This window comes from Carassius carassius, chromosome 26 (assembly GCF_963082965.1).
Source record: "Carassius carassius chromosome 26, fCarCar2.1, whole genome shotgun sequence".
NCBI classification, from domain to species: Eukaryota; Metazoa; Chordata; class Actinopteri; order Cypriniformes; family Cyprinidae; genus Carassius; species Carassius carassius.
Genome location: NC_081780.1, coordinates 17,396,171 through 17,422,042, shown reverse-complemented (window position 1 = coordinate 17,422,042; position 25,872 = coordinate 17,396,171). Strand labels below are relative to the sequence as shown.

The following is a 25,872-nucleotide window of genomic DNA, read 5'->3' as shown; positions in this document are numbered from 1 at the left end:
AAAAGTAATGCTGAGGTCCAACTGCAGAAGTGTTATTTGGTTATGAACATGCATCATAATAATATAAATATCTATAGGCGTTTTTGTAAATTTAGCTGTAGCTTTGCTGTTCCATTTGGTATGGCAAACCCTCAGTAGCCTATTTAATACTGCTGGGCCAGTGTGAGCCAGAGATAACATCAAGTTGGGCGAGTCCAATACCCTCACACCTTCGGCCACAAGAAAAAAATTAAGCTGTGTTTCCAATGTCAGACTACGACTATGAAACACACCCATAACATGTCTCCCTGAAGCAGATATAACACACACCCGACCAGGGGCGTAGCAGCCATTTTAAAAGTGGGGGGGGCAGCTGTATGGTGAGGTGACCCAAAACTGATGTTCATAATAATAAATTCTAAATAGAATACCAATTGGCATTTTACAGCACCCAAGTGGCAATTTTGGGAACATGCCATGATAGCTTGGAACCTATTTTTGTGAAATCATACTCAAAATGTAAAAATACTGCAGGACTTTGAGACCAATATGAGACCATCTCTACTTCATTTTTATGAAATAAAGATATTTTATGATATATACAATATTTCAGTTACCTACATTTGAACAATAACTTTTCTTACTTCTTAACAGTTAGACAAAAACAAGTGTTAAATGACTAAACAGATTACATCTACAGTAATTTTATACAACATACATTTTATGAAAATATATCAATAAAACCTAAATCAATGTATTTACAAGTTTATAATATTTTCAAGATACCATTTCCATAGTTAAACAACTTCACAAGTTTTTCATTAGATGTATATTTAGCAACCCATAAATAGCCTACAATACAGCAGTTAACTCTATTGGAACACACAGCCTTTAAACAGAAAACAAATTTTATTTAACAGTTTGAACATAAAATAATAAAGGTTATCTCTTTTTATTTCTAGCGATTATCATTGATTTGATTAGACAGATCCTATTTAAACTGAGCTGACCTAGACAATGATGTCTTTGCATTCAATAATAAAATGTCTTTAACTGGAAATTGAGTGTTTAATCTTGTCATTATAAATTACTCTATTCTCCTATTTGATACTGTTCAGTGCTTTGACACAATCTGTTTTATTAAAAGCACTATATAAATAAAGGTGATTGATGGTTGATCTTTTGTTTAATGGAATTTGTAATGATAAAAGACTTCCTAGTCATCGGGAAGAAGGAGGTGGGAACCGGCGGACAATCAAAAACATTTTAATAACAAAATAAACACAAAAACAGCGCACCAGCCCCTCACGGACGACTGGGACTGGCACCAGCCCCTCACGGACGAAAACACAACTAAAAGCCCAGGCCTGGTCCTCTCTCGTCCTTCACTGTCGTTGCTCCAGTTTTATATCCTTCCATCTCCTACGTGGGACTCGAGACTGGCGGTGGGCCGCAGGTGCCACTGATTTGCCCAATCACTGCCGGCCTCACTCGTGTTCCCACGTCCCTCGGCCCCGCCCCACTCGCCACATACCCCCATCGCCCCTCGCAGGCCGGGGTGGTACCCACGAGACTGCGCTCTACCCCCCCCCCCTCCCTCCGGGGGGGACCGCTCACGGGAACCTGCGGGAACCTGGGGGTAGGACAGACGAGGCGAGAGAAAAGGAGATGGAAGGAGGAGCGACAGAGACGAGAGAGGGGAGAGAAAAAAATAAATAAAAATTCCGGTTCCCAGACGCACTGCTGCTCGGCCCTCCACCGGCTGGGCGATCTCCTCCGCGGTGCCTGGCGGTGGCACTGGACGGCCCTTGGCGGACGGCACGACACCCCTCCGCCGCCCGGTGGACGGCGACGGCTCCTCCGGTTTTGGGCAGCCGGCAGGAGTCCCCCGTTCCCTGCTCCTCCGGATACCTTCACGGAGGCAGCAGGCTACGGCCCCCTGGCGAACAACGCCGACTCCTCCGCTCCCTCACGGAGGCAGCCGCCCCTCCCTATCGTGGGCGGTCGGCTGCGAGCTCGCCCGTCCCCGGCAACTCGCTCCAGTTCACCGCCTCGAGCGTCCATGGCGGCATCCTCCTCGCCAGCTCGATGGCACCGCGGATTCACCACAGCGGCGAGGGATCTTCAGCAGCGCATCCCTCCTTCTCCCGGGCTTCGGCACCACTGTAATGATAAAAGACTTCCTAGTCATCGGGAAGAAGGAGGCGGGAACCGGCGGACAATCAAAAACATTTTAATAACAAAATAAACACAAAAACAGCGCACCAGCCCCTCACGGACGACTGGTGCGCGCAAATAAAAACCAAAACACAACTAAAAGCCCAGGCCTGGTCCTCTCTCGTCCTTCACTGTCGTCGCTCCAGTTTTATATCCTTCCATCTCCTACGTGGGACTCGAGACCGGCGGTGGGCCGCAGGTGCCACTGATTTGCCCAATCACTGCCGGCCTCACTCGTGTTCCCACGTCCCTCGGCCCCGCCCCACTCGCCACAGAATTAAATTAATTTAAGGAATTAAATTGAAGTGTAATTCCTTAAAATATTGGCAAGTAGTTCCAATTAAGAAAACACTGCCTTAAAATAGTCAATCTGCTTTTATTTTAAATACAAATCTCACCTGTACACATTCTGGAGAGGTCCCCTCTCTCTGTCAGTGACGTCACAGTCTGCTTTTCCTACAGACCAGTTAGGACATAAAGTAGCAGCAATGAATTAAAAGAATAACATTTGATAAAGTATTTTAAGATACAAAACAAATTTGATTTATTGTGAAAGGATCATTCTACTTCGCGAGCAGCACGTAGGCAACAAAAGACAGCAGAAACCAATAATTTGTTACGTTTCATTTAGCAGATGCTTTTATCCAAAGCGACAATTAGGAGAGCATTTAACACACTGAATCCGGCGCGACGTGATGAGGTCCACACAGGTTCTGTTGTCTCTTGACGTTACAGTAGGTTAAATCATAACATGAAAACTTTATCGTGTCATCGCGACATACTATAATATACTTACAAGGTGTGTTTGAAAAAGGATGTAACGTTAATAGTCCTTTGCTTTTTTCTGGGGTGCATTTTATCCCAGACGGCCTAATAGCAAAGTGAAAGAATGAGCGAAAATTAGGAAGAGCAACAAGAGATTTGAAGCTCATAGCAGACGCGCCCAAGAGATGATTCGCTCTATGATTGGCTGAATGTTAGTTCATTCAAATCTAAGTAACAAACCAGAGAGCACTGCCAGAAATATTCACGCTGTATCAAAAAAAAAAAAAAGCAGGGGTCAGAATCACCTGTTTCTAAAAGTGCAGGGGACGTGCATCCCCCCCATCCCCGCTAAATTTAAATGTCTAGAGAGCAGTGTTGGGGGTAAGGCATTTCAAGTAACATGAATTACATAATCAGATTACTTTTTTTAAGTAACTAATTAATTCATTCATTAGTTATTTTTTCAAATAAGTAACGTAAGTTACTTTGTTCTCCCACTTATTCACTGACACATATCCTGCCCCTGTTTTAAGAGAAATTTAGAGTGAGGTACAGAGACAGAGGCACTTCCTTCAGGCTGAGGCTTATTTGTTTTACTTTTGGTGTGAAAGGTCCTTTGCAGTTGTCAAAAAAATATATATTGGGTTTTTTATTATTAAAAACAAATAAACAAGCCCAGCTCAGGTGACAAAATGTAACGCAAAAGGAACATAATGCTTTACTTTCCGTAAAATAACTAAGCAATGCAAATACTTTTATGGAGTAATGCAATACTGTATAGTAACCTTCCCCAACACTGAAAAGTTTATTCGGATCACACTGCAAAATAGTGATGTTCTTCTGCAACAGTTTTCTTTTGTTTTCCAGTGCAACGTCTATAGATTCTTAAATCAAGATGCATTTTTTTTGGAGATTATTTAATCATGTTTCTTAGTTTGTGCAAATAGTTAAAGACCAAGACAATTTTCCAAATTAATTTTAATAAAATATTTAAAGAAGAAAAACACATGTTCCTGGTTATGTTTATACAGTAAAGCCCCCAGTGTTAGACAAATACTGCTTAGTTTTCATATGTTGCTGAACTATAGAAAGTAAAATGAACACTAAAGCAGTGTTGTAGTTAAAATAAAGTAGATTCACTCTACCAGGCACAAATTATGACTGAACATTTGTGATGTGATGTGGTTAACGAGCAAAATCACTGCAAGATAAGAGGAACAGCAAGATCAGAAAAAAGTGAAGAGGTGAGCAGAAGCACATCAATTACAGCTGACAGCCACACAGCCTTAGATGAAATCAATATCTCACCAGAGGATGAATAAACAACTCCAAAAACAAAATTACCATATTCACTTATTACAAACAAGTTTGGCTTTATTTCTTTCATATGGTACATGTACAAAGGTTGTTGAGGAATGTTACCATTATGGTGATTAGTGTCTTCAGTTGGGCACTTGGCCATTGACTTTTTTTATTAATTCTGTTTCAGCAATGGTTGAATGTGCACTATCACTATTTTCAACAATATTTAATGGTCCTGACTGCACATAGTAAAGTCATCCTTTTATGTGCACTTAAAAAAAAGTGTCTGACAACTGGATTTGGATATATGTGATCTCCCAAATAAGTATGAAAGTTTTTAAAAACAGCAACTTTCAGTTTTGAACTTTCATTATCAAGTTGTTATTAACATTTTTGTTATGCAATGTACATACGCTCTCTTTAACTGTTTTAACAGATTTGTGTACAAATCTTATAAAGCATGGAGACAGTTTCTTTGATTTCCAGTTCACCAGTGGCATGTATTAATAATGTCAAGTCAAGTCAAGTCACCTTTATTTATATAGCGCTTTAAACAAAATACATTGCGTCAAAGAAACTGAACAACATTCATTAGGAAAACAGTGGGACAAATGATTGTGGCAGGGGGGGCGTGGTTTAGCGAAATCTGCAGCGGGAGAGAGAATCGGGAGACGAGCGGTAAGTGAGTGGTTTGGGCAGAAATTATCATCACCTGTTTCTTGTTCCAGTAATTGGCGTGGAGAGAGTATAAAACGCCAGGGGAGACGGAAGCAAGTGAGAGAGAGACAGACTGCTGACCCGAACCGGAAACGGAAACCGGAAGGAGTAAATCAAAAGTGCTGTGACAGCGTGTCAGAATAGAAGTCACCATTTGGTGTTTGCAAAGTTTGAGTTATTTTTCTGTTAAATAAATAAGTCAGCAGTCCAGCCGACCCCTTTGTCCTCTTCCTTGCCCACACGAACTTACTACACTGGTGCCGAAACCCGGGAAGGAAGAAGGACCGCCGCCGCCGCCATGCAAAGCCCGTCCTCCACGCCGCTTGCGGACGTCATCGCTTCCCTCGCAGTCCTGCACCACGAACAACACCAGGCCCTGCTGGACCTGAGGACCGATCAGGAGAGATGATTCCAGGCCATCGTTCAGGCCCAGCAGGAGGACCGTGAGAGGTTCCGGAGCTGGATTGATCGGGAGGTTCGCGCCGAGGCCGACGGGCCGCCCGCCACCCCTTTCCACCTGCCACTTCACAAGATGGGGGCCCAGGACGATCCGGAGGCCTTCCTGGAACTATTCGAGAAATCAGCGGAGGCCTGCGGGTGGCCCCGCGAGCAGTGGCCGGTGCGCCTCATTCCCCTGCTCTCCGGCGAGGCCCAGGTGGCCGCGCAACAACTTCCGGTGGCGAACCTCCTGGTCTTCAATGACCTGAAGAGGGCCATCATCCAGCGGGTCGGCCGGTCGCCAGAGCAACATCGCCAGCGCTTCCGGTCCCTGGACTTGGGCGAGGCCGGTCGGCCCTTCGCGATGGCCCAACAGCTCCGGGACTCCTGCCGCAAGTGGCTACTAGCCGAGGGAAGCGACGTGGAGCATGTCGTCGACCTGGTGGTGCTGGAGCAGTTCATCGCTCGGCTTCCCAAAAAGACGACCGAGTGGGTCCAGTGCCACCGCCCCATGTCGCTGGACTCGGCCATCCATCTGGCGGAGGACCACATGGTGGCGTGCCCAGGGGTCAAAGCCTGATACAACCGGGGGCATTGGATACAAGCCGCGTGGTTAAGGTGCGGTGCGTACACGGGGATGTTGTGGAGTATCCGGTCGTCCCAATTATGATTCAATTCCGGGGACAAAAGCATAGTGTGGAGGTGGCAGTTAGTCCCCACCTCCTGCATCCGATAATTTTGGGAACGAATTGGCCTGCATTAACGGTTTTATTGGGGTCGTTATGTGCGGATGCCTCCTGGGGAAATAAGGCGCAGAAGGAGATCGCGCGGGTACAGGTGGGGGAAACTGAGCCAGGACCGCTGGGTTCTGCTTCAGGGGAACCGAACGAAATCGGGAGACTGATTCTCTCGGAGCGTGATGACTTTCCTCTGGAGCAGTCTTGACTGACCTTACTAAAAAGGAGGTGCCAGATACGGTCCAGTGGACGGAGCCGTGTCAGCAGGCTTTTACCCAGGTCAAGGCTGCTCTGTGTGGCGGGCCGTTGTTACACTCTCCTGATTTTTCTCTCCGTTTTCTGTTGCAGACAGACGCGTCGGACAGGGGGCTGGGGGCAGTCCTGTCCCAGGAGATAGAGGGGGAGGAACGGCTGGTGCTGTACATTAGCTGGAAGCTCTCAAAGAGAGAGGCTAAGTACAGCACCATAGAGAAAGAGTGCCTTGCCATCAGATGGTCCGTCCTCACCCTCCGCTATTATCTCCTGGGACGGGAGTTCACCCTCTGTTCGGACCACGCTCTGCTGCAGTGACTCCACCGCATGAAGGATACCAACGCGGGGATCACTCGTTGGTATCTAGCTCTTCAGCCTTTTAAGTTCAAGGTGGTCCACAGGCCGGGTGTTCAGTTGGTGGTGGCCGACTTCCTCTCCAGAAATGGGGTGGGGGGGGGGGGGGTCTGCAGGCCGGATGGCTCCCCGGCCTGAGTCGGGCGGTGGGGGTATGTGGCAGGGGGGCGTGGTTTAGCGAAGTCTGCAGCGGGAGAGAGAATCGGGAAACAAGCGGTAAGTGAGTGGTTTGGGCAGAAATTATCATCACCTGTTTCTTGTTCCAGTAATTGGCATGGAGAGAGTATAAAACGCCAGGGGAGACGGAAGCAAGTGAGAGAGAGACGGACTGCTGACCCGAACCAGAAACGGAAACCGGAAGGAGTAAATCGAAAGTGCTGTGACAGCTTGTCAGAATAGAAGTCACCATTTGGACAGCAGAAAGGATAATTGGTGTGCACCTGCCCAGTCTTCACGACTTTTACAACTCCAGAGTGAAGAAATGGGCAGGTAACATCATCAAAGACCCCTCTCACCCCAGACACAACCTGTTTGCACTTCTCCCCAATGGCAGACGCTACAAATCTCATAGAAAAACAGAAGCATAGAAAAAAAATTCCACCATGCCATCTCCAGCTTAAACAGCTAACACATGAATCATTACCTGTGTTCTGTAGTTTATTTCCGTAATTCATTGTAAATCTTTAATTATTGCCTCTTTCTCAATTATTATGTTAATACATACGCATATCTCTTTATTTATAAAGTTCTATATAGAGTAAATAATTCACAAAACTGTACATAAATCTACGGTTCCAGATTCATACACATTATTTATCTCTAAGTCTTACTATTTAAATGTTTTGTTTCTGTTCTCTTGTCAGATGTGTATGTATGTATGCATGTATGTATGTACCAGGAGCACCTTTAAAAAAACACAACAAATCCCAAATCCCTCACCTGGCGCATTAAGCTAATTCTGATTCTTATTCTGATTCTGAAAGCACTGCTTGCATGCATACAGTTGGCCTACTGACTCTCAACCCTGAAAGACAATGCGGTTCAACCAGTATCACCAGCCCCATTTTGCTTGAGAACAGCATGAACATGCTGGTCCACCAGCTAGACGAGCACTATACTACCATAAACCAGCTTGGACCAGCTTGGAATCCATGCTGGTTTATGCTGGATTTTTCAGCAGGGATTGACTTCCTCAGGCTCTCTCCTGCCCAGGCTGCCCTGACTATGATGATTGCCTTCTGGACTTTGGTGACAGGATTGTGACATTCCTGCTGTGTTTTAATGTTTTGTATCTGAGCAAGTAATTGGTGTTTTTGTCTTTGTGTGATTGCATTATATTAGGACTTATTGCTCTGCTATCTCTTGTCTGTATTCAGTTTTGAGAATGGGTTGTTCTGCCCATTTTTAAACATAAAAAAAAACCATCACATTCTGTTCCCGCGTCCTCACCTTCTCATTGGCCTCACCTGACAACTGTGGTATGACAAATGATGTCACTGACTATAACAATATACAATTGAGTAATTGCAGTGTAGCATTTTTAATGATACATTTCTCTAAATGGCAGTGCACACTATGCCAGTCGTGCCTTCCTCTGGGTTATTCTTTTTGTGGGGGTTCACTTCCACAACCTCTGACTTTCCCAGCCCATGCCAAATGATTAGTTCTCCATCCTAGTGTTTAGGTCTGAATCATGCGGTTCTCATGTACAGCAGGCCAAAGGGTATTACTTTGGACACAGCTGCCATCAGATCCAGCAGTTTCTGAAACTGCTTGACAGTGAGTGACTGGCTTTCTCTCACTCTCATGGCTGCTGTGATGAAGATGAAGACAGACGTGCCTACATCGTGATCGATTCCCATACTACACCCAGATAAGTGGTCTTCTGTAATAGAGAAAGCACACTTTTCTTGGCATTTATTTGCAACCCCAGCTCTTTCATATTGGTGAGAATTACATGCCGATGCCAAACCACCATCTGTGCTGACTGAGCTAATGTCACCCAATCATCAATATAGTTCAGTATCCAGATGCCCTGAAGTCACAGTGGAGACATCCACACACTTGGTGAAAGTGCGAGGTGAGAGTGCCAAACCAAACAGAAGGACATGATACTTGTAAGCTTCGTCCCCGAAAAAAAAAATTAGTAACTGTCTGTGTTGCGGAAGATTATTTTGTTTTTAGTAACGTACGGGCTAGTTGTACAAGTTTTGCACATAAATTAAAATTATATTTGAAATGTGTTTAAAACTGTGCACACAAGGAATGTATCTGGTTCATGAGCACTGTCATGAGATCAGATGGGATGAGTAATCAAAACTGAAATGCCAGTAGGTGTCAGTATAAAGTCCAAAATAAAAATAAAATAATACTTGTGCACCTTTAATTTATAATGTTTATTTGTTAAATACATTAATTAAAAGAAAGAAAAAAAAGAAAGAAATGGTTGCATAAAGAAATTTATGGTTGCAGATGGCATGAAACATAACAGCTTTTGCCCCCGCAGTGACATTTTTCAAAAGATTGTTGTCTCTGGGTGAGTTTTCCACACACGCAAAAAAAAAAAAGCCAAACCATGCCGTACAAGTTTGGAAAGGTATGAGGGTGCCCAAATGGTTACTTTTTATTTTTTCATTCCTTTAGTTGTTGATGCTGTTTATACATTGTCTAGTATAGTGTCTAACCAAACATTTAAAATAATAATAATAATAATGTCAACCCAAACTCATGAAATAATGTAACTGTTACGATTTAGCTTTTTTGTACGATGTGAATTCATATGACATGATTCTTAAGAACATAACATTTAAGAATCATCTGTGGGGCAGATGTGAGAACCAGAGCCGGATAGTGACGGAATACATTTACTTGAGTACAGTACTCAAGTACAATTTTGAGGGATCTGTACTTTACTCGAGTATCATTTTTGGGGAGTACTCATGACTTTACTCAAGTACATTTGAGAGGCAAATATTGTACTCTTTACTCCGCTACATTTTTATCCATAATCGTAAGTACCCGTTACTTCTTCTGCCCCATCCACTCGGAGACGGAGCTTACCCTATTCCGATCTTTTTTTCCCCTCGTCTCAAGAAATATCCGCATCCGCACAAAACCACAAAGCGATGTAGTATACATGCAAGACCAGCAGGTGATGCTGTAATTCTGCCACAGGGATACACTTAAAACGGTAAAGAAGACATGGACTATGCTGCTCATAAACCTTGCGCGTGGTACACAAATGAACATGGAACAATACATTTATTTATCTGTGTTAACGTTAGTTAATAAAAAGACAATCGTTCAGTGTTTGTTCATATTTTTGTTGCTGTTACGTGACGTAGAGATGTCTGACTAGGGGAGAGACGTGGGCTGATAACGTCATGGTTATAGAAAATATACGGATTCGCCGTCCAGACGAAAACGCAAAGGCGTTTTTAAATTTATACACTCTGGGACTCGGTTCCCCTCTTCCAAAATGCCGGATTCCGTGTGGACAAAACGCCTATCCTATAAAAAGTGTGCGTATTCACAGAAACGCTTCTCCATGTGGATGGAAAAAAAGGTTAAAAAAGAAAAATCTTGGGAACCCTCAATTTGTTGTTTCCCTCTCAAACGTGATTGGATTGTGCAGGCGCCACTGTTTGGGAGAGCCTATCAGCAATCACCTTCAGCTTTCAGCCAAAGACTTCATGAGATGTGATTGAACTGAAGTACAGTACACACACACACAGAGTTGTCACACATAAATTGTGTGTGTGAGAATGGTGTTATTCAGCTGAAAGTATTTTCTCCTGCCTTTGCCTGTAGGTCAATGTGAGAGAAGGGGGCTTAATACTGTCACTCAAATGAGCTGAATTTAATTTTTCCTTCTTTGTACGCTGACCTAAACACAGCTGATTAGCTGATTTTCTTTAATTATTATTATTTTCTCTTCTGCTGAGTGTATAACACAGTCAGGTTCAGAGGTGTGTCAGAACATTGCTATAGTGCATTCTTTGCTGGTTTAGGTTTATTGATTTGATTGAGGAAAAAACAGAAACTCACATGTACACACAATTGTTAGCTGAATTTTCTTTTCTGATATTACACATTAATGTAAGCTGAGCATTTGCTTTGTTCTTGAGTATGCAGTGTGTTTAACACAGTCAGGTTCAAATGTGGGTGCAAAAAATCCATTAAAACTCTAGCAGAGGTTTGTCAGAGCGTTGCCATTTTGTCCTATTGCCTTGTGGGCAAGTGAGAAATGTTAAATAAAGCAACATGGAAAAAAGATGAAAATGACTTGATTTTACTATCAATTCCTTTCACATTCTTCAAGGTATTAACATTAACATTTTTCATAACTCCATGTAGGACGTTTCTGTACATAAATGTAAGCACTGTGGCAGTAGTAATGCAATATTTAGAAAATTTACTCTTGTACTCTTGGTACTCAAGTACTTTTAAAAACAAGTTCTTCAGTACTTTTACTTAAGTACACAACTGACTGTAGTACTTTTACTTGTACTTGAGTAAAATTTAGCAAGGGGTATCTGTACTTTTACTCAAGTAATAAAGCTATGTACTCTGTCCGCTTCTGGTGAGAACGAATTTATATGAATTATGCCAGAAATTCAGTAAAATAACTTTGTACCTTTGATGCACAATTGTAACGATTGTTTAAGAAGTATGAGGAAGCAAGTGCGAGTTTAGAACATTTAATGAATAATAACACAAACAATGAACACGAAGACAGGTGGTACTGGGAATCTTGACAGTAAGGGTGAGGTCCAGGAAGAGGCAGAGCTCACAGGTGATCTGAATTGCGATGGTGCGTTGGCAGCAGGAGAGTGTGACACAGGAACTGCGGGGGAAGAGCCGTGAAGGTGAGTGATGAGGTCCGGGGATGAGGTGGAGTGGACGGGGTTCCGGAGACAGGACAATCCAACGACGAGAATAACAAACACAAGAACGGAAGAACATGAGATACACTGAGAATGACTAACAACGCTCTGACAAACACAAGATGCCAGACAGGGCAATATATAGGGAAGGGTAATGAGTAGCACCTGGTGATCATGGACAATTAGCGGAGACGCCCACATGAAACAATCAGTGCTGACGCAAAACACACACAACTCCACCCACATAGTGCAAAACCCGAGACCACAGTTTACCAACCGTGACAACAATACCTATGGATACAAATGAGATCCCTCTGTCACCAGTTAAATCTTTTTCCCAGCATTTCATCATATAATCTCAGCTTCAGTGTTTTAATGGTATAATTAGCAGCACAGAGTCCTAAAATGACTCAGAAATTTGTGTTTGAAGTGTGGCGGCTGCCTGGAGATACAAGGAAAGTACTAAGAACCCAAATTACATGACTCCCCCAATCCTACAATCAATAATGAGAACCTCAGCCCACACTAGCTTTCCTCTACCACCACTAATGCTGCTCCACTTCAAAGCAAACTGAGACACAACCTCACCCTCGCTGTAGTGTCACAAAAGCTTCTGAACGTGGGTTGTGGAAGAACAGCCATCTTACCTAACCCTCCTCTCCAACATAACAAAATAACAGTGCAGGAGTAAAGCGTACTGTATATATGATAACATGTTGATTTGATCTTGAGTTCTGTGTTGAGTGAATTGCAACACTTTTACCTTTGGTTTCTGGGAGCATATTGTACTGTTGAAAACCTTTCACTGAAAAGTATTTAATTTTGGCACACCATTCTGAACTTAAGTTATTTAATTACTAATATATTATATAATTACTAGTATATTAATGTATAGTAATATATTCCATACAAGATATATTGCATATATTGTATATTGCATATTTTGTATGCAATATATTATCTTATATATATATGTGTGTGTGTGTGTGTGTGTGTGTGTGTGTGTGTGTGTGTGTGTGTTTGTGTGTGTGTGTGTGTGTGTGTGTGTGTAGTTGTCATGTCTTTCAGATTGGGATGAAAAAAAAATGCATAAAGGATATATAAATATAAATATGAATATAAATATAAATATAAAATTTACATTTCGAGTTTCAATTTGACCATATAACAAAAGTTTAAATGTCTTTAGTTAAGACTTCACTAATCTTTTATTTTTGGCCACCTTTTTGTGATAGAAATGCTACAACCTCTATAATTTCTTTAACAAATATGTGGACATTACAACCCTTACAAAAATTAAGCATGATTTTATCATAGTAAAATGGTTAAGTTTACTTTTGCATGATTTAATAAAAAAGCAAATATACCTCCACTTTATTGGTATTTAAATAGTGTATGTTTATGTTGTAGCATCTGCTTAGGATCATATACGATCGTTTGGGTTTTATGGCATGGAGATCACTTTTAGCCTTTTGTCATTTGCATTTAAATTACAAGACATATCCCCACATTCTACATTTATATGGGTGTAAAATTGCAAATTGTTCCCCCCACTATCAAGGAGATGCTAAACAGTTTCACCACTCTTTCACCACGGCTGCCAGGTGCCAATGGCCTGGCTAACCAGCAAACTACCCCAATGCTCGCAATACACATAACACACAGACATAAAGACATTTTCTTTATTTAGACTATAATTAATCAGTTACAGCTGTATCTGGTATATGCATGTGTGTTTTGTAAGTTTACCTATTAAATTAGCCTTATTACAATTCTTTATTTGTATTAATTAGTCTCTCAATACTTATATTGAGGTATATGGGTGTATCTCTGCTTTAAGACCTTCTAGATGTTTCGTTCTTGGTATCTGCTCTTTGTTCCTCAAACAATTATGTACACTATGTGATCACGAAATGCATGATATTTGTACCATATTTTGGGTAAAACTACTCCAATCCTCCAGACCAGCAATAAACATGCAAATGGTCAATAAACAGAGACAAAGAAAGTTTCTCCCACTCAAAATTCATGCCTTTGATTGGGCATCCCACCCAAAAGGTGGGTGGGAATAGGAACTATCAAAAGTCATTAGCCTGGGCTATTCTTGGCTCAGAAACCCTTTCTTTTTGAGATGAACACTCTTCAAGACTCCTCAAAATTCTCCTCTTGAGTTTGATATTCCAGCAGCTGTTTCTTTCAAGTAACTTTGTCGACTCGCTGTGGACTTCCCTACCTTCAGAAGAACCAGAGGAAAGTCTCCAGCTCACTCCTAAAGAACTCATCAAGAACCTACCGCATCAGGACTCTCTGTTCAGCAACACAGCTAATTCAAGTAACCGTTTACAATGATTTAGATGCGTGTTTAGGTCTGAACCCCTTTTAAGGGGATTATTGATTCATTGATGATTTTCATTAGGTTGTGGTTAATTGATGTGAAATACTGCCATTTTTTGCTCTTCCCTCTCATTTCCTTATTTTCCTTCTTTCTGGATATCATTTCAGTAAATTAGAATGTTGAAACAACAACTGACCTTATTTCAACCATATTTTAACGTTGAAAGTCAGTCATGAGTCTGCTGGGGTTTTTCATTTATCCAAAATAAAGCCTGTTTTTATTTATTTATTTAATGAATGAAGGTCCCCCCGCTGCGTCTCGTAGATGGGGAACCAGCTTATTCTGTAAAACGTATTCTGGAATGATGATTTCAATACTTGGTGGACTGGGAAGGTTCTCCTGGGAGCACCAGGAGGTGTTCCTAGGGAAGGGGGTACTGTCACGTATCATGGGTCTGTGCGTTCATCTTGCGTCTCTGTCTGATGTGTGCGTCTGTTAACTAGTACCACTGCTGCGGTCTAATCAGAGCGCCCCAGCTGCTGTTCATTTACGCTGCCTATATATTTGGCTGACATTTCTGCCACGTCGGTTCATTAATTCTTGTTCTGTCTCATTGTACTCTGTCATCATAGTTCCAGATCTTGTCCAGTCTGTTTTGGATATCCCTCGCCCACCTTGGACTCACCTGCACTAGGTTGGAGACTTGCAGCTTCTTGAGCGTGTTGGACTTATTCCGCTAAGGTGATGATTCTTCCACCTCTTCTCATTGCTTGTTGTGTCTTAATAAACCTATTTACTTCTCGCACCTGGATCTCTTGACTCGTTCATTGTGACAGTATGTCAAGAGGAAAATTAGAAATAAGAGACCAAAAAATACAGTTGACCTGAAGGACACTCTTGAGCCTGGTTTCTCTCAAGGCTTTTTTCTCCATTCTGTCACCGATGGAGTTTCGGTTCCTTGCCGCAGTCGCCTCTGGCTTGCTTAGTTGGGGTCACTTCATCTACAGCGATATCATTGACTTGATTTGCAAATAAATGCACAGAGATGACATCTCTGAATTCAATGATGAACTGCCTTTAACTGCCATTTTGCATTATTGACACACTGTTTTCCTAATGAATGTTGTTCAGTTGCTTTGACGCAGTGTATTTTGTTTAAAGTGCTATATAAATAAAGCTGACTTGACTTGACTCTCAAACAAACCTGGGCTTCCATACCACCTCAGCAGTGCCACAAACAGATCACCTCCATGCCACGCCAAATTGAGGCAGTAATTAAAGCAAAAGGAGTCCCTACCAAGTATTGAGTACATGTATAGTAAATTAACACTTTTCAGAAGGCCAACAATTCACACAAAAAAAAAAAAAAAAAATTTTATTGGTCTTATGAAGTATTCAAATTTGTTGAGATAGTGAATTGGGTTTTTGTTAAAATCATCACTATTAAAAGAACCAAAGACTTAAACTACTTTAGTCTGTCTGCATTGCATTTATTTAATACAAATGTTTTACAATTTGAGATGGATTACTGAAATAAATGAACTTTTCCATGACATTCTAATTTATTGAGATGCACCTGTATGTGTGTGGTAGACGATTCAGCTTGTACAATAAGCCTAAAATCGTACATTTTATTAATCTCAGATTATTTTTCTTTCTTTTCTTTTTTTCTGCAGTGGAATTTAAAACATAACAATTGCACTTTTTCTGTGATAATCTCATTATATGAAGTTACATCTGTCCCTAAATGCCAAAATTATGAACCCAGTAAGTGGAATGGGCAAATGTTTGACTGAATGTTGTTGATGTGATGATATGAAGACATCTGCAAGGCATTTTTCAAGCATGAATAAAACTATGTTATATATATGCTTGCAACAGAAAGGATATTTAGGCTTAACCAGTACAAGTTCTTGCCAGTCTTGATATATTCGCTACTGAAACACATAGTGTGGGTTAGAAGCATATCAGTATTGACTTTTATGACTTTTACAGGACTTGTTAATAAATTGTAGACTCAAATCCTTTGTCAGATGAATCTTCTCTACAGATGGGAGATATCGATCACATACCTCATTCGAAAGCAAGTTATACAATAGGCTCCTTGAGCCAATTCCCATGTCACCTGTAGAATTCTCTGTTAATAATGCAAATCGAGGTTTTCAGATCAATTCCTGACTGGGACTATTTCAACAGGGATTTGTGAAGCAAATAAAATACATGTTGATTTTGATGATATCATCATTCAAGGGCTGCAAGTGGAAGAAAGCAGAAAAAACGAAAAGCAAGTGAAAGTGGAGAAGTGTCGGCGAACAAAGAAGAAACCTGGAATACCAGCACAATATGAACTTCAAATTAAGAACTGTAATAAAATTAATGCGGAAACAGGAAACTTTGAATAAAAGAATAATGAAGTTGATAAAAGAGATGGCTGACTATAAGAGTATAAGTTTGGAGCTGCAAGTGTTAACAGATGACCTAGAATTGTTACAACTTAAAGCTCCAGCTAAAAGAAGATAAGAGTTTCAAATGTATGTTTTTGATCACACCTATAGTACCCTATATCTATAGGTGTTGACTTTTGTGGTTTGAAGTTACTGTGCTGTTTTAGCTATACTAACATGCAGGTGTGACCTGTGCAGTTAACACAGGGCAGGCCTGCAGCTATGCTTGAAAGGTGCTATAGATGGTTTTTATATGACCAGTGTGGTTGACCACCCCTGCAATGTTTCCACTCGGAACTTTTGACACTCTGTCTAGAGTGTGATGAAGGTCACGTACGATGTGTGTGTACATGTGATTACCAAATAAGGAGACATGCAAGGGGGTTTAATTGCAAATTGTATGCAAGAGCTATAAAAGGCCAGAGAGTATTGAGTTTGGCTGTACTCAATGTGTGAAGACTTCCTCGCTGTTACTTTCATATTTTTTATTGCTTGTGAGTTATTGTCTATTAATAAAGTGAAGCCATTACAAATAGTGATGCGTTAAACCTTTATTAAAAGAAGAGTCTCTGAGTAATTTATTTATGAGTAACATATTCTCCTGGAACTAAACAGTCCTACTAAGCCTTTAGGTGTCAAAAAGTAAACAAAATTTACTGAGTGCATACCTGCAAATATATACGTTTTATATTCTCTCTCTCTCTATCTCTCTCGAGTATCAGGTAATGGGTTAGAGGTGGAACAACTCCACCTCAGAATTTTTGTGGAATGTGGATGTGGAATGTGGGAAATAACAATCAAGGCTAAAAGCAAGATTTTTTTTTTAAACCATTTGAGCATAAACCTTGCCACCATAGATAATTTCATTGGTCCATCTCACAACTCAAACATGCAATCATCTATCAAGAAAAGACTTCATGGATTCAGCTCAGAGAAGTCATGGATGGATCTGATTGTGACAACCAGTATTGCTAGCTATAAGGATATGCTACCAACATATTAAGGATGTAAATTAAGGTTAGAGGTTAGCATTTGTTTCAGCTTTGTGTAGACAGTCAGCCCTGTGACTGACATGACTATTGACATCTTCATTGGTGTTATTTTAATGTGATATTTAATTCTCCTAGTAAAGGCGGATGGCAGCCTTTACTAGGAGAATTATTGTTGGCCTTTGAAAGTAGTTGTTGGTTGACTGAACTTTAAGTCATATCAAAGTAAGTCACATACTCTGGGAAAATAATAATGATTGTGAACATCTATTATTTTTCCTTTATTAACAATAATTTATTCAGCTAGATCATATTTACACTTCTCTATGCAAAACCAGTTTCATTGTGTTTTTAGCAAATGGCCTTGGCCAGATGCCATTCCTTCAGTGTCACAGGATTTTGTTTATTTAATGAATGAAGGTCCATGGTCTTTCATAGCTGTCATAAAAACCATCTTTGCTCCCTTCCGCCTTTGAGTTCATAGTGGAGGCTGTGCACTCAAATGTTCTTCAAGGCTGAGTGAGATTAGTTGCTAAGAACAAATGGTCTAAATATACAGTGCGAGCCACTTTAGATGATATCAACTTTAGATGTCGCTACCCTCTAAACTTACAACTGAAGCCTGTATCTCCCTTTCTCAATTACCATATATGTGACCCTGGACCCACAAAACAAAAAAAAGTCTTAAGTTGCTGGGGTATATTTGTAGCAATAGCCAAAAAACACTGTATGGTTCAGAATTATAGATTTTCCTTTTATGCTAAAAACAATTAGGATAATAAATTAAGATTGTGTTCCATAAAGATATTTTATAAATTTCCCATTGTAAATATATCAAAACATCATATTTAATTAGTAATATGCTTTGGTAAGAACTTCATTTGGATAACTTTAAAGGTGATTTTCTCAAAATATAGATATTTTTGGACCCTTAGATTCCAAATATTCAAGTAGTTGTATCTCGGCCAAATATTGTCCGATTCTAACAAACCATACATCAATGATGTATAAATCTCAATTTCAACACTTTTGTTTTGAGGTTTTGTAGTCCAGGGTCACATATAGACCAATAGCTATATCTTAGTCCATGGTTTTACATGACCAAAGTAAGCATTTCAGGATCCAATAACAATTTAGTAGCACAAACATTTGTCAATCAGCCAATAACAAGAAATGTATTTCCATAAGATAAGCAAAAGACAAACTGCTTACATCTTAATAATAATAAAATAAAATAAAATAATTCTATTGTCAAAAAAATCTTTAAAATTTGTGTAAAAGTAGGGCATTATAAAAACACAACTTTTTCATCAAACTAAATATATTATACTGATAAAGTTGTAGTAACATAAAGCTGTAAATAGTTTCAAAAGATTTGGTGGTGATGATGATGTACATTATCCACCTTATCACAAGGCTACTTAAAAAAAAAATTATTGTTTAAAGTAGCAACAATCTGTGATAAAAAAAATAAATAAATAAAGGCTTGAAGGGCAATACAAACTAGGGCTGTGCAAAAAATCGAATGCGAGTGTGTTGCATGTGTGCATGTGTATTCAGATCAAGATTGCCAGGTTTTCAAAAAAAACCTGCCCAATTACTTCTCAAACCTCGCATTCGATTTTTTGCACATGCAGTGGTTATATCTAGAGGGAGATAGAATTAGGACAGACTGTATAGTACAAGGGTACATTTGTTTCAAAGTGAATTTAGAGTGAAAACTCTACATTCCTTTCGAGTTGTAAAAATCGAGCATCGCGTTAGTTCAGTCAGGCCACGTTAGTCACGTTTGCATCAGCTGACAGTTAGCTGTTCCTGACGTGTACCAATCCAGTCATGACACCTATCACCTGCGGTCTATTTAAATTCCCATTCTTCAGTATCTCTTCCATCGCATCGCTGCTTGCAATTAACTCCCTCCTCCAACCTCAACTCCACCAACTGAACCTGTAATCCGATCTAAATTTGTTCTTTCTTTACAGTCTCTTCATTGGAAGCAGTCTCTATCACATTTTGTTTACAACTCACGTAATTGTGAATTGTAATTATGTGTGCTTATAATGGTTCTGTTCTGTACCTCCAGGGGGTTTGACTTGCTGCTCTCCCCGCTCTGTCCAAGCATGGCTGCATGGACAGGCATGTGGAGTGTTGCCCAGAACATAACCATACCGCCAACACTAACTGTATGCATTTATAATTGTCATAAATATACTTGATGGAAGTGGTCCTGATTGAACTGTCTTTTCTTGATATGCGTCTTTGTTACCATGGTAACTAGAGGCCTGTTCTGACTTTTTTGAGGACATATTTGCATTTCGGGGGAAGGGTCCATAGACCCTTTTGTTTGATGAAGGGGTATTAGATATTATTTGTTAAATATAACAAATAGTTGTGTGTCTGATTGGTCCAAATGCTACATCAGTTAAATGCTGAATGAGGTAGTGAGCAGACCAATGCTGCACAAAGGGTTGGGGGGGGGGGGTTGGTTGGGGGGTTTGCTGAGGTTCAGAGATCAGTGGTGAGATGGTTCCATAAATGTCCTGAAGGGAAACACCAACAATCTTCTCAGCTGTTCTCACTATGAGTTGAGGGTCTTCCAGGACGCGTTGCAGGCGCCATACCACACAGTGATGCAGCTAGTCAGGATTCTCTCGATGGTGCTTCTGTAGAAGGTTCACATGATTGGGGCCGGGGCTCTTGTTAGCTTGCAGAGGAAGTAAAGGCACTGCTGTACTTTCTTGGCCAGTGCCATGGTGTTGTTGGTCTAGGAGAGGTCCTCTGTGATGTGCACACCCAGGAACTTGGTGCTGCTCACCCTCTCCACAGTCGCACCATTAATGGTCAGAGGTAGATGCTGAGTATGCACTCTCCTGAAGTCAACAACAATCTCCTTCATCTCCTCCACATTCAGAGAGAGATTGTTGTCATTGCACCACCCGGCCAGGTGGCTCACTTCACTCCTGTAGTTTGTCTCATATCTGTTGCTAATGAGACCCACCACATTCGTGTCATTTGCAAAATTAATAAAGAGGTTAGAGTTGTGTGACGGTGTGCAGTCATGTGTCGGCAGAGTAAAGAGGAGGGGGCTCAGCACACATCCTTGGGGGGCCCCAGTGTTCAGTGTGATGGTGCTGGATGTGTTACTGCCGACCCGTACTGTCTGAGGTCTTCCAGTCAGAAAGTCCAACAGCCAGTTGCACAGTGAAGTTTCTTTTCCTTATTTTGAAAAAGGATCTTAAGTTAATATTTGATAGAATGTGTAATTAATATCAGCAAACTGAGTTTCCATTTTTGCTCAATAATGCAAAACTCACCTTTACAGTTTTGGAGCTACCATGACAATTGTTCCATATGTCATCAGCTTTACCTTGGTTGCAGGGCAATTCTTTTGTGTGTGTGGTTTTTGTATTTTTCTTGATAGGAGAGTGGAGATCTGATAATAAGTGGGAGAGAGAGGGGGTGGGATTGGGAAAGGTCCACAAAGCAGGACTCGAACTCGAGACACCCAAAGTGCAACTGCACCATATGTTGGCACTCTGCCCCCAAGGCTATCAGTCCTGACACAAGGCTGTTCTGAATGGTGGCTAAGGTATTGCTTTGAGGTTGCTAGGAAGTTCAAAGTAGTTGCTAGGTAGTGGCTAGAATTTTCTGCTATTGTTTGTAAGGCATAAAAAGGCAGATTATGAATAACTATTATGTGGTGATGAAGTTGTGGCTTACTGGCTGAGGTTAAAAGAACCTTAAATATTTAAATAAGGCAACATTTTCTTAAATCATGGTCAGATTACTGGATAAAGTTTGTTTTGTTTGTTTGTTTGTTTGTTTTTTGTGTCATTGCTTGTCTGAATTTTGCATAAACCTTGCTGTTTACATAGATAAATACACCTGGACTTTCAGTGATCCCATTCATCTTATAGTGTGAATGACCCATCTAGGTGACAACAGGAAAACTCTGTCGGCCTGCACGCTTTTAGATCACAATGATTGTTCATGTCAATGTTCATCTCTTCAAGGTTAAGTTAGATTAGATACAGGATACAACAGGACTAAAAATACAAGATGAACAGTGCTGTAATGAAACAGCCTGCTTAACCGGTTTATTTACTGCTGTCATCATGGTAAATGGCCCATCCCTTAACCTTCTTGCTTAGCTTGTCATCTCAGATTCACCGTAACGTAAGAATGGATAATGAACCATGTTGTAACAGCAATTAATAATTTGTCATCTTTAAAAACCATATGTTTGTTATTTATCATGAAGAAATACATGTAAAAAGTGTTAAAATATTAGTTATAATTAGTATTAGTTATAATTAGTTATTCAATTTTGCTTGCATTTATGTGTTGCATTAATGCAGTTCAAATCTCTGAAACTAACAATTTCACACATAACTGTTATTTATTTCTCGGTCCTTAAAAATAACCAGTGCATTATTGTGTTAATAATAAAAGAATTGCATAAATTATGCATTAATTATGTGAATACTGAAATAATAAAAAAGATTAAAGTAATTTTCTGCTTAATAATGTATACTTAATGTAACTTAATAATGTAAGTAATGCCAATTTAAGACTTCATTATAACACACAAAAACATTCGTTTATCCCAGTCAAACACAGGCCGTCTTTAGATTTATTTATATTTTTTTATTACTATTTTTATTATTTGATACATTATTATTTAAATTAAATGAAAAACATGCAACCTTACTAAGGCCTATTTTATGTCTCTGTATACACTTTAATCTTTAATGAAGATATGTCAAATATTATTTTTAATGAAAAAAAATTACTGTTCGCATATTATTGTTCCATACATTGAAAATAAATTTTGTCTAGGGACTGTCAAGAATAAGAGCATTGTCAGTTATGTGAGAATCAACAAAAGGATGAGCAAATAATTGAAGGATTTAAATTTGGGGTCAACTAATACTTATCAGTTACTATGGTTTGGCTTGGAAAAACAGCCGCTCAGAAAGGTCAACAAAGCAAGAAAACACTTCACTCTCATCCCTTCCATTTTATATCTTCTCTGAAAAGACCGTCCAGAAGGTAAGGCTGGTTTTATGAAGGGCTTTACTGGCCTCCCCCAGCAGCGTCAAACATCTTCTTTCTTCCCTCCATTCCAGACATGGCTTCCACATTTTTACGCCAGTCACCTACCTCAGTCGTCAAGACCTATTAGACAGAAAGCAACAATGTATTGTAGTGGCATGATTTGAGAACGATCAACTCGTGGAACTCACTGCCGAACTGTGGAGATGACGTAATGTTGTGACTGAGACTAAACAGAATTTAAAAATATATATATTAAAAGCTTGACTCAAGTATAAAATCTAGAAGAAACGGGAACACTTTAGAATATTTAATGGTTTGTTAATAGCGCGAATTGGACCTTAAGAAATGTGAGACCGAAAAACCATGTAAACAACATGACATTTATTTAATATGTAATATATGTTTTTTTTTCTGCTAAAGTTTTGACATATGTTTTTTCTTCTTCACCTTACCTTTTCTTGCTTGATATCCTCCTTCTTGACTGACTTCAGATTTGCACGGAGGTCCATGGAGCCTTTGTGTTTGGAGCCCAGCAAGGCCCTCATCATCTCATCAGCAGACACACGCACCTTCCTCAGGGCAGGTTTCTTGAACTTCCCACCTAGATCCTGAACTTTCAACTTAAGCTCATTGATCTAAAATCAGTAGAATACAAAATTTCCATTACCAGTGAGGTGCATAATACCTCAAAAAAGCTTTCCATTTGAACATCCATTCTTCTCAATGGCAGTTTCTTTTGTTAGTACATCGACCTTGAGAAGTATGCAGCCCAATGTCAGAACTCGGGTTTGATCATGGTTCATTCTGCCATTGGGGATTGCACATCATCAGCAACTAGTACTTGCTCTATATCTGCTTTGCACCTCCATGTGACCTTCTGGTCTCCTATTTGCTCTATTTGCACTATATAAAATCATAATTAGCCAATTACTGTGTGGTCACAGGTCCTGTGAGTTTAGAAGCTTAGTTCAGCCATTCTGTATTTTCCAAAACCATAGTTCCAATAAAAATTTGTAACAAATTCCAACACTTAATCTTGTTAAGAAATTCATTTAACCCAAAAAGCAAACTATGCTCCAATCCGACTGGGTGTCTTTAAAATACATATCTTGTGTAAACCCAGGCTATCTGTAATCAGAAGCACATTTAAAACTGTAATATAATTTAATTTAATTCACGTATTTCATATAATCTTTCTTGATTACAATCTGCCATCAAAATAATTTTTTGACATTTAATTATTCCAGCTGCTGTGGGAATAGGCTATAATTAAATGATCTATCAACTGCAGGATCCTCACATGTGATAGCCTAGTAGCCGTGAAAATTCTTTAGGTTTACAGACGTGACGTAATGACACAGTGCCATGCTCGAATTTCCTGCAAAAGCCTACCCGAACCACTGAAATTAGAAAACATTATTATAAATGAACCGTTGTGAATCGGGGTAAAATAAGGCGATTTTTTTCGAAAACTGACTGGTTATGCACCCAAACGACTGGTTACGTAAAAACTTTGGTTAGTTGAATCCAAAATATAAGACTGATTACCCTTTGGTTGACTACTAGTTCTTAAAACACTGTCTGAACATAGAGGCTCAGTTTATGCAACTCGCACCAAGTCTCCTCCCCTGCGTTAGCATTAGCCGTTACGTTTTTTTTTTTGGCTATAGGTTGCAGGCTTGGCTTCCAATGGCTTTTGCTAAACTCTACAGGACAGTAGTGCTTAAAGGGATTTACACACACTGGTCCAATATGCTAGAATAATTCTGGTCTGTTTGATCAGGGATGGAGGCAAATTCTACTGGACAGCATTTCTTGATGAAGCCAATATCGGCTTCAGGTAAAGTTCATTTGCCCCGGTAGAATTAAAAGTAAAGAGATATGGGATGATTAAGATAAGGTTGATATAAAAACATATTTGGTGCCAATACCTCAAATCCATATCATGCCTGCATTGGCCTCAACATAAAATGTTTGCTGGGAGTTTACCAACCGGTATAGTCCATACTAAAAATATCTTATTGGTTGGTATTATACTTACATCTTTGTTGTGCTTGTTGACTTTATCCTCATAGTCGTATCTCTCTTCATCTACTACATCAATTTTGGCATAGAGCTGCTTACACAGATTCTGAAAATGAATATGCAACAGAAATACAGCTGGTCTGAGATTTGACAAATAATAAATGAAGCTAAACTAAACATTTTGTCTTCAACAAAAATGTTGTTTCTGACTGAGCGCATCACCTGTAACTCTGCCAGAGAGAGTCCAGAAAGATGTAAAGGAGGGTGTTTTTCTTTGAGGTAACCATTTTTCTCTTCTTCCCTGTCCTGTTTTTCTTTCTCCAAATCCTCCATCGCTCTGTTTAGAAGCATTATCTGATTGAAAAAGGAAGAGGAGTTTTATGACAATTTCACAACTAAGGATGTAATAACATAGTTACAACAAAGTAGGTAATCCAACCTTCAAAGAAAGTTTTCGAGAAGCTGAAATTTTTGACTTAGGCTGTTAAATAAAGAAAGGGAAATGAGATGTAGATAAAAAGCGATAAGAGTAAAATATTGCTTAGCATGCCTACTTTGTTGACATACTTTGTTGTCCACTTTTGGATTTCCAGGCCTTCGTATCTGGTAAATGACAATTTTAAGAAGCAGAAACATTGAAATGTGAAAATAAGTATTAGTTTGATGTCTGTGTAAATACTAAATGCAATGTCTGTGTTAAAATGTAAAATAGCATTGAAAACAACTGCTTACCAGACTGCCAGTATCAATAGTTATGGTTAATAAAAAGAGGAAATAATCATCAGTAAAGCATTTTGAGTACTCAAGCTATTTGAGTAATTCACTAAATAGTGATAAAATGCATTTTGAGTGGCTATTCAGTCTCACAAAACATAATGCTGTATGTTTATGCCCTGTGAACATCAAATGTTGAATAATCTTATTATTTATATATATATATATATATATATATATATATATATATATATATATATATATATATATATATAAATGGTACTTACTCGCCCATTTTGCGGTCTTGCTGAACTACAAAAAAAAAAAGAATTCAACAAGAGATTTTATATGAAACCTAAAAAATGAATGCATAATTAATAATTACAACAAAACAGTAAATTTAACAGACTCTTCTGACAAATTTTAAGCTAAATCGGGTAAAGTATGTATGTCATACCTGGATTCTGTCTGGCTGATGGTCACGGACAGGAGGCACAACAACACGGTGTTGAGACAAAGGGATTTTATAGTCCAGCCACCACTGGCTGGCAGATATAGTTTCCATCACCAGGAATGCCTTGGCAGTGTTCTAAAAATGAAATATCACCAACTACTAAGCTGTGACAATACAGTAATACATAAGAACAGGGCCGTAGCTTG

General features: G+C 39.8%; 2 protein-coding genes across 2 annotated transcripts in view; one reads left to right on the top strand and one right to left on the bottom strand.

Annotated features, from left to right (window-relative positions):
* Positions 1-17,769, top strand: part of LOC132105919 (beta-1,4-N-acetylgalactosaminyltransferase 3-like) — a 90,314-nt gene extending 72,545 nt beyond the window's left edge. The window contains exons 21-22 of the mRNA XM_059511459.1: positions 17,339-17,480; positions 17,719-17,769. The gene's annotated coding sequence lies outside the window, so the exon portion shown is untranslated. The remainder of the gene's footprint in view (positions 1-17,338; positions 17,481-17,718) is intronic.
* Positions 17,770-22,269: 4,500 nt separating this feature from the next.
* Positions 22,270-25,777, bottom strand: LOC132105405 (troponin I, slow skeletal muscle-like). Its single transcript, XM_059510486.1, has 7 exons — positions 25,670-25,777; positions 25,066-25,101; positions 24,938-24,979; positions 24,721-24,852; positions 24,515-24,604; positions 22,926-23,108; positions 22,270-22,593 (listed from the first exon to the last, which is right to left on the bottom strand). The coding sequence occupies exons 1-7, from the start codon at positions 25,775-25,777 to the stop codon at positions 22,492-22,494; spliced, it is 693 nt and encodes a 230-aa protein (XP_059366469.1). The 3' UTR covers positions 22,270-22,491.
* Positions 25,778-25,872: the final 95 nt, after the last annotated feature.